The sequence below is a fragment of the Aquarana catesbeiana genome, linkage group LG04 (genome assembly GCF_042186555.1).
Source record: "Aquarana catesbeiana isolate 2022-GZ linkage group LG04, ASM4218655v1, whole genome shotgun sequence".
NCBI lineage: Eukaryota > Metazoa > Chordata > Amphibia > Anura > Ranidae > Aquarana > Aquarana catesbeiana.
The window spans coordinates 520808252-520820938 of NC_133327.1; the positions used below are offsets into that span (position 1 = coordinate 520808252).

Consider the following 12687-nt stretch of genomic DNA (forward strand, 5'->3'; position numbering starts at 1 on the left):
AAACCCACATTGTTTTACTTTTTGCAATAAGTATCCCCAAAAAATATATAAAAACAAAATTTTTTTTCCCTCAGTTTAGGCCAATACCCATTTTTCAACATATTTTTGGTAAAAAGAAAAAAAAAAAAAAAAAAAAAAAAAAATCGCAATAAGCGTTTATTGATTGGTTTGCACAAAAGTTATAGCATCTACAAAATAGGGGATAGTTTTATGGCATTTTTATTGATAATTTTTTTTTTTTACTAGTAATAGCGGCGATCAGCGATTTTTATCGGGACTGCAACATTATGGTGGACACATCAGACACTTTTGGTGCGATTTTGGGACCAGTCACATTTATACAGCGATCAGTGCATTGATTACTGTGTAAATGTGACTGGCAGTGAAGGGGTTAACAACTAGGTGGCGCTGTAGGGATTAAGCGTGTCCTAGGGAGTGATTCTAATTGTGGGGGGGGGGGGGGGGCTGTGTGTGACACTAAACTGCAGGACTTGCGATCACGGAGCGCCTGGCGGGCATGCACCTGCAAGCCACCTCTTAAAGGGCCAGGTATGGGTACGTTAATCTGCCTGTACGTGCCCTTCTGCCGCAGTATATCTGCGTGAGGCGGTCGGGAAGCAGTTAAAGAGAATAGATGATTAACTTGCAATAAGGCAAGATACTGAGTGCACAATCAAATATTCCCTACTTTAGGGGGAAGAAGTCGCAGTGGCAACGTCATCCCGCGAGAATCTTGTCGTTTCTATGCATCCTGAGCCCGCACTGCTCAAGTGCTGCGTTTGTGAGTAACGTTTTAATGTTTTTATGAGGAAATAAACTGTTTTGATATACAGAGAGCACTAGATTTTACCTTTTCTGTTCCTATGTGCACCAGACCCCATTGAGGGAATTTGTACTGGCTGGTATCTATCTAATCAGCCGGAGGCAGCACGGACAGAATAGGAGCTCCATGACCAGCTGATTCGTTTATATCCCTGCGAGGGAACCTGCTTTTTCTGACCTGAAGCAGGGGTCAGAACGTGAGTTGAGAGCTCGGCTAGGATATTGAAGTGGAGGAGAGCACTTGCATTTTCAACGTTTATGCACTAGTGGTGTGTTGTGCGTTTTTGTGCAGAAGACTGAGGATTATTTTTGTGCATTTGGACTCTTATTTTTTTTTTTTTGAGTGTGTGGACTTTATCTTTATCGTTTATTTTTTATTATTCCCATATAGGGAACACGAATATTTCATTATTGTGTAATGTTCACTATTCCCAGTCAGGGAACACAAATATTTGATTGTGCACTCAGTATCTTGCCTTATTGCAAGTTATTCTACAAGGATTTATTGGTAGTTATTTAGGAAGCGCAACACTGTTTTGTTATGTATATTCTATATGTAAAGTGAACGTATTTTCTGTGTGTGCAGCAGCCAGGTGGGGGGGTATTTTTAAATTTTTGGTTTGTGGTGGGATTTTGTCACATCACCCACTACTCATATCACTGATTAGTGATTTAGGTTATCATCATTTGCACATTTTATGAGTGTGCAGCAGCCAGGTGGGGGGGTATTTTTCATTTTTTGTGGGATGTTATATCACTACATAGTGATTAAGGTTATTAAAGCAGTATTCCGGCCGTAAAAAAAAAAAAAGGAAAAGTCAGCAGCTACAAACACTGTAGCTGCTGACTTTAAATAAGTACTTACCTGCCCTGGGTGCCCGCGATGTCGGCCGCCCGAGGCCAACCCGTCCCTCGGCTCTCGGGTCCCGGCACCGCCATTCTAGGTAAGGGAAACAGGCAGTGGAGCCTTGCGGCTTCACTGCCAGTTTCCTACTGCGCACGGGCCAGCGGCGCGGCGCTCTGTGAATGGTCCCGTGGTGTTCTGGGAACACACACAGTTCCCAGAAGAAAACGGGGCCACTCACCGAGGAGCAGAACACGCCGCGGAATAGGAAGAGGCAGATTAGGAAGACTGCCTAGCAACAAGGGTTTAGGTAAGTTTAAAACATTTTTTTTTTTCAAATTTTTAAAAAAATTTTTTTAGGATTTTTGGTGATTTTTTTTTTTTTTCAGGGTGGCCCTCCACTTTAATATTTGCGCTGATAGAAATTTGTTTTATTGTCCAATATAGGCTTATTGCGATTTTTTTTTTTACCAAAAATATGTAGGAGAATACATATCGGCCTAAACTAAGAAAATAACTTTTTTTATATATAGTTTGGGGAATATTTATTATAGCAAAAAGTAAAAAATAATGCTTTTTTTTTTAAATTGTTGCTTTTTTTTGTTTATAGTGCAAAAAATAAAAAAACGTAGAGGTGATCAAATACCACCAAAAGAAAGTTCTATTTGTGGGGAAAAAAAGGATGTCAATTTTGTTTGGGTGCAACGTCGCACGACCGCGCAATTGTCAGTTAAAACGACGCAGTGCCGAATCGCAAAATGTACTCTGGTCAGGAAGGGGGTAAAATCTCCCGGGGCTGAAGCAGTTAATTACTGCTGGGATTTTTATTTTTTCCCCCAAAAAAATAAAAATGACCGAAAATTTTGAAGAAAAAAAGGTTTTAGTTTCTGTCAGTAAATTTTGTAAATAAGTAATTTTTATCCTTCACTGATGTGTGCTAATGGGCACTGATAGGCTGCACCGACGAGGCGGCACTAATGGGCACCGACGAGGCAGCACTAATGGGCACCGACGAGGCGGCACTAATGGGCACTGATAGGTGGCACTGATAGGAGACAGTGATGGACAGCACTGACTGGCATCACTAATGGACACTGATTAGTGGCACTTGTTGGCACCGATTGCTGGTACTGTTTTGTCACTCCTGGCGCTATATTGTAATCAGCGCACTGATGATTAGTGCCCTGATTACATGTGTAGATGTCCCCCTGTGAGGAGATGCTGCTGATCTGCTCTCTTTGCCACACACTCTGTCAGTGTGAGGCGGGGAGCGCCAATTACCGGCATCTCCGTGTTTGCATGTGACCGGCTGTGATTGGACAGAACCGATCACATGGTTAAGGAGCCGTGGCTCTTTACAGAGATCGGGGTTGCGCCGTGCCACTCGCTCCCCGCTGGGAGCACGAGAGCGGCCTTTCTGGGATGTCCTCTCAGAACAAGAGCCGCATCGCCCCTCCGTCATTTGATAGTGGGCGTGGATCAACTGGTTAAAGAGGTGTTCCGCCTGGGGCAAAAAATTTAAGTCAGCAGCTACAAATAAATGTAGCTGCTGATTTTTAATATATGGACACTTACCTGTCCAGGGAGCATGTGATGTTGGCATCCCAGCTGATTTTTGGATCGGCTGTCAGGTGCTGCCGCTGCCATCTCCACCAAGGGAAACTGGCAGTGAAGCCTTTCGGTTTCACTGTTGGTTCCCTACTGCGCATGCATGAAGCACGCTGCGCTTTCTAACTGGCCCGGCGGCAGAGGAGGGGGGCCAAACTGGTGAGGGATGGCGCCGATTCCCGGAAGTTGGGAAGGGTACCTGTCAAAAACCGGTATCTGCCTTTAAGTTGGTTGATGGTTTTGCAAATGCTTTGTAAAAGCTTGCTCTGCACGCTGCTCGAACACCAACTGAAGCCTGTGTGAAAAAAAACTTTACTGAAAGAAATGGGGGCTGCCATTGCCGACCTACTAGAGACGCTAGTTGCCTGGCTATTACACTGTCTTCAATACTTTTAAGTCCCGTACACATGGGCCGAATGTCAAAAGACATTGACCGGTTTAAAAAAAAAAAAAACAAAAAAACATTTGGCCGATGTGTACGCCAGCCGGTCCGATAGAAGCCAGCCGTTTGGCCAGCTTCTGTCGAATTGAACACCAGCTGCTGACCAGCTCCCGATCAGCACTCTCAGCCAATGGCTGAGAGTGCTGATCAGAGTGTTCTGATAGAGGGGCTGTCCCCAGGTCAGAACAAAACAGCACAGCAGGGGAGATCGCTGTATTCACGTTGGATTGTTAGTACAGTGGCTCCGATCAAATTTTTTTTTTCGTGCAACCCAGAAAAAACTCTGTGTACCAGGCTTTAGTCACTGACCCAGAAACAGGTATGCAGATCAGGAAAGTCAGAAGCCCTTAGCCGCATAATTGATTCAGGTCAATGACTTAAAAGTATTTAAACAAGAGTGTCAGCATAACAACTATGCCACTAGCATTTCCAGAATAAGTCAGCAATGGCAGCCTTCATATTTCTTTCAGGAAACTTTTTTTTTTTTTTTTTTTTTTTTAGTATTCAAGGCTCAGTGATTTCTGCAAACTTCCAATATAAGAATATTAGGCATTGGTTAGTTAGAATCAGTCGGCTAACATAAAACAAAGCGGTATTAAGCCCAAAATCAAAAATTTATATTGCAGCTTACCAGTGATTAGATTTTTTTTTTTTTTAAAGGCTTTTTTTTTTTTTTTTTTTCCCCTTGGTTTCACCAGGTGATCTGGCCAGTAGCACGCCTTCTGTTTTAGAGTGCTCCCACTCTGGATGAATGAGAATAGGGGGCACAGCAGACAACAACATTGTCAGTCAGGGTAGTGGTAGATAAACTAACAGATTTAAATAAATCAACAAACTGAAGCCAAACTTCAGCTCCCACTATCATCAGTTACATCAAAAAGATGTTTTCATTTTAGAATTTTTTTTTTAATTTAATTTATTTCAGTTACTTATATAGCGCCGTCATTTTACATATACATTCACATCAGTCCCTACCCTCAAGGAGCTTACAATATAAGGTCCCTAACTCACATTCATACATATACTAGGGACAATTTAGACAGGATCCAATTAACCTACCAGTATGTCTTTGGAGTGTGGGAGGAAACCGGAGTACCCGGAGGAAACCCACGCAGGCACAGGGAGAACATGCAAACTCCAGGCAGGTAGTGTCGTGGTTGGGATTCGAACCAGAAACCCTTCTTACTGCTACACCACTGTGCCGCCCGAAGGTTTAACATAAATAAAAGCTGATCATTGTAAGCACCTCTGCCAGTGGTAAATGGTTTGCCTCATCCATGTAAACTAATACATCTAGAAGACAGCTTGTTCTTTTGAAACTGAACAGATTTACTGGCTGAATCACCATGTGAATATAAAGGAAAGAAAGCCTAAAAAAGAAAATAAAATGTAGCCATGACATCTAAGAATTAGTAAGCTGTAATATAATAAAAACATGTCTGCTTTTGGGTTTAATACTGCTTTAAATGCAATCATTAAGCAGTAACAGCAAAAACAGATCTACATCAACCGTGGACATTTTTGCTGGCATAGTAAGAATGTCACTCAAATATACATATAAAGAAAAAACTCTTACCTATGTGCTCTGAATGTGTAAATTGGTTCTACGTCAAGAGATGCACTCCTAAAAATAAATAAATAAATAAATAAAAAAGAAAATGAAATACCAAAAGTAAAGCTACATTTATACCAGATGCATGCGAGTCACTGCCTATATAGCTATATACATTTTAGACAAATTTTGGATTCAAGATAGAAGACTCTAGAGCAGCAGAAGTCAGGGTCTGGAAGAGGGAACTGTGAGGCAAGGCTGGAACAACGAGCCTGCAACACTTTACTGGAGTGTCGGAGCAGATTATCTGACCTGTTTGCAGCACATTCTTTTTGAACAGGAAGGCCACCGCAACTTTTTTTCTGTGCACAAAATATATTACTTTTTACATACACCATATTGCCAAAAGTATTGGGAAGCCTGCCTTTACATTAACTTAATGGCATCCTAGTCTTAGTCCGTAGGGTTCAATATGGAGTTGGCCCACCCTTTGCAGCTATAACAGCTTCAACTCTTCTGGGAAGGCTGTCCACAAGGTTTAGGAGTGTGTCTATGGGAATATTTGTCCATTCTTCCAGAAGCGCATTTGTGAGGTCAGGCTGGTGGAAGTGTTGGACTGGAAGGCCTGGCTCGCAGTCTCCGCTCTAATTCATTCCAAAGGTGTTCTATTATGTTGAGGTCAGGACTCTGTGCAGGCCAGTCCTCCACCCCAAACTCGCTCATCCAGGTCTTTATGGACCTTGCTTTGTGCACTGGTCCAAATCATTTGGTGGAGAGGGGATGCGCAGTCACGTTGGAACAGAAAGGGGCCATCTCCAAACTTTTCCCACAAAAAAGCATGAAATTGTCCAAAATGTCTTGGTATGCTGATGCCTTAAGAGTTCCCTTCACTGGAACTAAGGAGCAAAGCCCAACCCCTGAAAAACCCCACGCCATAATCCCCTCTCCACCAAATGATTTGGAGGGGTGGCCCAACATTTTTGGCAATATAGTGCAGATGAGTGAGTTTGGGGTGGAGGAACTTGACTAACCTGCACATTCCTGACCTCAACTCGTAGAACACTTTTGGAATGAATTAGGTTGGAGACTGCAAGTCAGGCCTTTTCGTCCAACATCAGTGCCTGACTTCACAAATGCGCTTCTACAAGAATGGTCAAACATTCCCAAAGACACACTCCTAAACCTTGTGGACAGCCTTCCCAGAAGAGTTGAAGCTGTTATAGCTGCAAAGGGTAGGCCAAATCAATATTGAGCCCTAAGAACGAAGACTGAGATGCCATTAAAGTTCATGTGCGTGTAAAGGCAGGTGTCACAATATATAAAAGACAAGACTCTTGCTTAAAGCAGATCTTCAATGCATCTGAGCACCTCAAACCAAAAGCGCTATTTAATTCATTTTTAACATTTAAAGCAAACTAACTCCTCCATCCATCCATGTCTCCATGCTTTATTTTGTTGAGAAACCCCGTTGAAAAACACCCCCCCTAGCATTTCTGGCTGTGGCCATCTTGAGTAAGGGCAAATGATTAATGTAGAAATTACTTCCTGGAATCCATCTGACCTTAGCTCAAGCAAACATGCACCACTCCTCTCCGGAAGACTCCTGGTATGTAGGACATAATTTCCTCTATTCCTGTTCTGATGTCAACCCAAAATTTTAGATTTTCTTTTACTTTCACTTTGGATGATAACGGTAAACAGGACAAATGGAGAGGGTGAATCCTACAGGGACACAGACAGCAATAAAACCTGACTGGAGTTCTAATCCCTCTCCTCTCTATCCAATACTAAAAACAAAACATCTGCCTTTAGAGACACTTTAAGGGTCCATTCACACCAGTTATTGTGTTGCAACGCAGCAGCTGGTATTCGGTGTGGTCCAACTGGATCAGCGCAGTGTTGATGCACTGATACCAAAGCCATTGCCGTTTTTTTTCCTTTTAATTACTTTATTGAAATGTCACACCATGACCAATTATAGAGTTCTATCGGCTGTCGTACGGTGACCCAGTACTTTTTTTTTCAGTGCATACTGCCCTCGGTGAGGGTGTGGTGGGACTGCGCTGGAATAGCAACCCAACAGTCCCATCGCACCTAGTGTAAATGGACTCGTAGAGCAACTTAAACAATGCTGAACACATTTAGGCTACATGCACACAGATGTATTAAAATATGACAATTTACACTTTTTCTTTCTGCCAGGAGCTGGCAGATAAATCCAGCATCTGGTGCGTATATATGTGCATTGATGCACATATGTACGCACATTCATGTGTGTAAGGCATATGCACGTAATGTCATTCTACTGGCTAGAACATTCATTTGCTCTAGCCACTAGCCTGAAATTAAGCACATATGCCAAAATTATGGGGGGGGGGGGGCATCTGCAGATATTCTGCAGCTGTCTAAGCCCGGAAGTGGCTGCAGATACCTGTACTAGACAGGTATCTGCACCCCCTCCCCCCTGAAAGGTGCCAATTGTGGCGCTGGAGGGGGGGGGGGGGAATCTGATGAGCGGAAGTTCCACTTTAGGGTGGAACTCCGCTTTAACATCCATTAAGGCTGCTTTGGTCCGTTATACACAGTATGGACATATTGACTCTGTCTAGTTTACTCTGGTGTCCTTTTATGAAAGTGCGGTAAAATACCGCTTTTCAGTTCTCAGGCATTCTCAGAGGAGATCGCTCTCCTCTGAGTGCCTGTTTATGAAAGTGTGTAGATCGCTTCTCATGTTGAGTTGAGGAGCGATCTACAAACGCCGGGAACTCCTGAGAACGGCTCCTCTCACTGTAATCTCGTGTGATATAGCGGGATTACAGTATGAGGAACCATAAAATACAAAGTGTAACACAAATCAGCACACATTATTCCCCAACATATTAATAAAATAATAAAGATAAATTCCCCCTACACAATATACATTAACCTAATTATAAAAAAAACATTGTTTTTATCAATATTTAAAGATCATACATGTTCCTATTTAAATGTGAATGGTGTATAGTAAATGAATGTAATGCACATATGTAATGCAGCTATACACCATTCATATAAATGCAAAATACATTTATAATCATTAAAAAAATAATTTTAATAAAGTATACAAGTATAAATATTTATTAATAAATTAAAATAAAATATATTTCATTATAGATAAACATAAAAATTGATAAACTGGTGCGATGCGAGAACACTGCGAATCCACTGCGGGTTCCCGCATCGCACCGACTCGCATGTCAGTTCACACTTCCATATGCGAATCGCTGGGGAGTGTCAATACATTGTTAAGGACACCCCCAGATCAGCTTGCATATCGCACTGCGAACTGACAGTTCGGACATGAATCGGATCGCATATGTGTGAACACACATGCGATCCGATTCTGGTCCGAACAGAAAAAAGGGTCCTGTGCGTGTTTGCACCGAATGCGGTGCGATATCAGCCATACTATCTGTACAGCTGATATCGCACCGCACAGACATCGCATGTAATGTGAATGGCAGTGTGCTGCGAATGACAAGCGATGCCTGTGCGATGTCCGGCATCGCACAAGTGTGAACTGGGCCTAAAAGTTAACACCCCCAAATCAGTTCGCATATCGCAGTGCGATCTGCAAACTCGGACAGTAATCGAATCGCATGGGTGTGAACACCCATGCAATCCGATTCTGCTGTGGACCAAAAAAAGGGTCCTGTAAGAGTTTGGTCTGAGGGCAATGCAAATTTAGCAATACTATCTGTATGGCTGAAATCGCATCGCACAGAGATCGGATGTGATTTTGCACTGCGGTGCGAATCACATCCGATCTCGGACACCGCAGCAGTGGGAACTGGCCCTAAATCATATTGCATTTGCACCAAAATGGTACAGGACCCTTTATTTGGTCCGCACTGGAATCGGATCGCATGGGTGTGAACACCCATGCGATCCGATTCCTGCACCATTACATAGTTCGCACTGCGATCTGTGAAATGATCTGGGGGTGTCATTAACTTTACATTGACACCCGCAGTGGTGCGCAGATGTCAATGTAGGTGCGATGTGAAAACCCGCACAGGAATCACGCTGGTTCACGCATCGCACAAGTGCGAACCCAGCCAGAGACGTGAACATCTAAAAAAAATACATACATATATATATATATATATATATATATATATATATATATATATATATATATATATATATGTATCTATATATAGATACATATATATATATATACATATATATCTCTCTCTCTATATATATATATATATATATATATATATATATATATATACATACACTATAAATTCCTATCCTGCTGGTTTTGGGGTGTGTAATGGTGGGGAAGGTGTGCTCTGACTGTTTGGTGAAAGAAAGAAGTCAAAAGACTTCTTTCTTTCTCCAGAATATCAGCCAGTTTCAGGCTTCTCACTCTGATTCTCCACTTCTGAAATGGTGAATCAGAAAGTGAGAATTCTGTCACAGATCGCCAGTGAGGTGTGGAGATCGCACCTTCATAAACTGGCCGTTTCTGTGAATTCTCACTGTGCTGAGATAATCAGCGGAGAACATGTTCTCCGCTGATTATCTCAGTTTCATAAACTGGTAAAGCGCTGAGATCAGCGGTGAGACTCGGGATCGCCGCTGATCTCAGTTTCATAAAAGGACACCTATATGACTTTACTACATTTACTACACAGTTCACAGTGCCAGGTCATACAGATTTATCTGCTACCACCCTGAGATGCAAGACAAATGCTCAACGAAGGTTAAAGCCACCCTTGAATCCAATAGTAAGATAAATAAATTCTTGTAAAGCAAAAGAGATAATTAATTAACATCCTATAGGAGTAGAACATTTACAACTGAATCTGTACATTTAAAATAAAATGTTAAACTAAAGACTAATATAGCAGATAGCAGACTAAACAAAGTTTGTCTGCTATCTATAGGATACCTTGGTATTAGCTAGACCACAACTCAGAAAAACATTACTAGGCAACCATAGTTAAAGATAAGAGTCTCGCTTGATCACCAGATGCAGTGTTAAAGTGGATGTAAAAATGCAACCCCCCCCCAAAAAAAACAAACAAACCCTGTAAGACAAAGGCATAATGAGCTAGTATGCATCACATACTAGCTCATTATAAAATACTTACCTTAGATTGAAGCTGTTGCAGCGGTCCCGCACACCGCTGTGACCAGTGACATGTCTCCCGGAGTTATTTCCGGGTTCGTGAGCGCCAGCACTGTGAATGGCAGGAGCCGCGATGACTTCACTCCCACACACGCGCGCAGGAGCCGCCGGTCACGGCACTGGTCCTGAAGAAACCTCACAAAAAGGCTGTTTCTTTAGGTGCACATGCGCCGATGATGCCGGCGCAAGCGTATATGGTAAATAGCTCCTAAACCATGCAGGTTTAGGAAAGATTTACAGTACCTACAGGTAAGCCTTATTATAGGTTTACAACCACTTTAACGTGGTTCTAAAGGCTCTAGGTTTTTAACCTTAATGCATTCTATACATTGAGGTAAAAAGCCTTCTGGGTGCAGCTCCCCCCTCAGCCTCCCTTATACTTACCCGATTCTTATCTCCATCCAGCAATGTGCATGACAGCAGCGGCTCTCCTGGGTCCCTCTCTCCTCATTGGTTAACACAGCAGCGGAAGCAATTGGCTCCTGCTGCTGTCAATCAAAGCCAGTGAGTCGATGAGTAAAGAGCAGGGCTGAGCCACGCTCTCTGTGTGAATGGGCACACACTGTGTGGCGAATGCAAGAGGCTTGCTATTGGGGGCACTTGGCATGGGGGAGGAGCCAGGACCACCAGCAGGGGACCCAAAAGGAGGAGGATCAGGGATGCTCTGTGCAAAACCATTACACAGAACAGGCAAGTATAACATGTTTGTTATTTTTCCTTTAGGAAATTCTTTTCTTCAGAATCACTTTAACCACTTCAGTCCCGGAAGATTTGGCTGCTCAATGATCAGAGCACTTTTTACAATTTGGCACTGCGCTGCTTTAACTGGTAATTGCGCGGTCATGCAATGCTCTACCCAAACAAAATTTGCGTCCTTTTTTCCCCACAAATAGAGCTTTCTTTTGATGGTATTTGATTGCCTCTGTGATTTTTGTTTTTTTGCGATATAAATGGAAAAAGACTGAAAATTAAAAAAAAAAAAAAAAATGATATTTTCTACTTTTTGTTATAAATAAAATCCAATAAACTCAATTTTAGTCATACATTTAGGCCAAAATGTATTCAGCCACATGTCTTTGGTAAAAAAAATGTCCATAAGCGTATATTTAATGGTTTGCGCAAAAGATAGAGGCTACAAACTAAGGTACATTTTCTGGAATTTACGCAGCTTTTAGTTTATAACTACCTATCTCATTTCTTCAGGTGCCAAAATGGCAGGGCAGTACAACCCCCCCAAATGATCCCATTTTGGAAAGTAGACACCCCAAGGAAATTGCTGAGAGGCAATGTTGAGCCCACTGAATATTTTATTTTTTTGTCACAAGTGATTGAAAAATTACAAAAAGAAAAAAAAAAATTATACAAAGTTGTCACTAAATGATATATTAACATGCCATGGTTATATGTGGAATTACACCTCAAAATACATTCTGCTGCTTCTCCTGAGTACGGGGATATCACATGTGTGAGACTTTTTGGGAACCTAGCCGTGTACAGGACCCCGAAAACCAAGCACCGCCTTCAGGCTTTCCAAGGGCGTAAAATGGTGATTTCACTTCCTCACTACCTATCACAGTTTCAAAAGCCATGAAATGTCAAGATAGCACAACCCCCCTCCGCAAATGACCCTGACCATTTTGGAAAGAAGTCACTTCACGCTATTTGCTGAGAGGCTTGTTGAGTCCATGGAATATTTTATATTTTGCCACAATTTTTGGGAAAAATAAAACCATACTATTTTTGTATTTTTTTTTTTTTTGTATTTTTTATTTGCACTTTTATTTAAACTGTAAACGTTGCAGATTAGGGTCTCTCAAAATGTGATGGCCATCTCATATTTCGAGACCCTGTGTAACTGTGCCCTACGCTAATACTCCACTAGTGTTTGGTAGCATTCGAAACATTCACCAATGCAAAGACCAGGTTGGTCAGGACAGGAGGGACAATAGAAGTGGGTTTCATGCCTATATCCGCGTTTTCTGCAGACACGACATCTTCTTTGGATATTTCTTTGGGTAGGGGTACCAGGGAGGACATACAGAAAATGCCTCTCATGCAGCCGGCTCACTGCATTTGGATAGGGAAGTTGGGACATGGCACTGTCTGGAAACAGAAGGGCTGTGATGATCTCTTCCTGGAATTTAAGGAAGAATCCAGTTCATCCTGAAGCTTTGTATAGCATATAAGCATTCAGCGGAGCCAATTGGAATAAATATGGACACTTTTTTATACCAGCG

At 42.1% G+C, this 12687-nt stretch overlaps 1 protein-coding gene across 2 annotated transcripts in view; it reads right to left on the reverse strand.

Annotated features, from left to right (window-relative positions):
* Positions 1–12687, reverse strand: part of STRN (striatin) — a 181829-nt gene that overhangs the window by 38609 nt on the left and 130533 nt on the right. For both annotated transcript variants that reach the window (XM_073627787.1, XM_073627788.1), the window contains one exon: positions 5293–5340. In XM_073627787.1, the coding sequence (XP_073483888.1) occupies positions 5293–5340 (48 nt within the window). The remainder of the gene's footprint in view (positions 1–5292; positions 5341–12687) is intronic.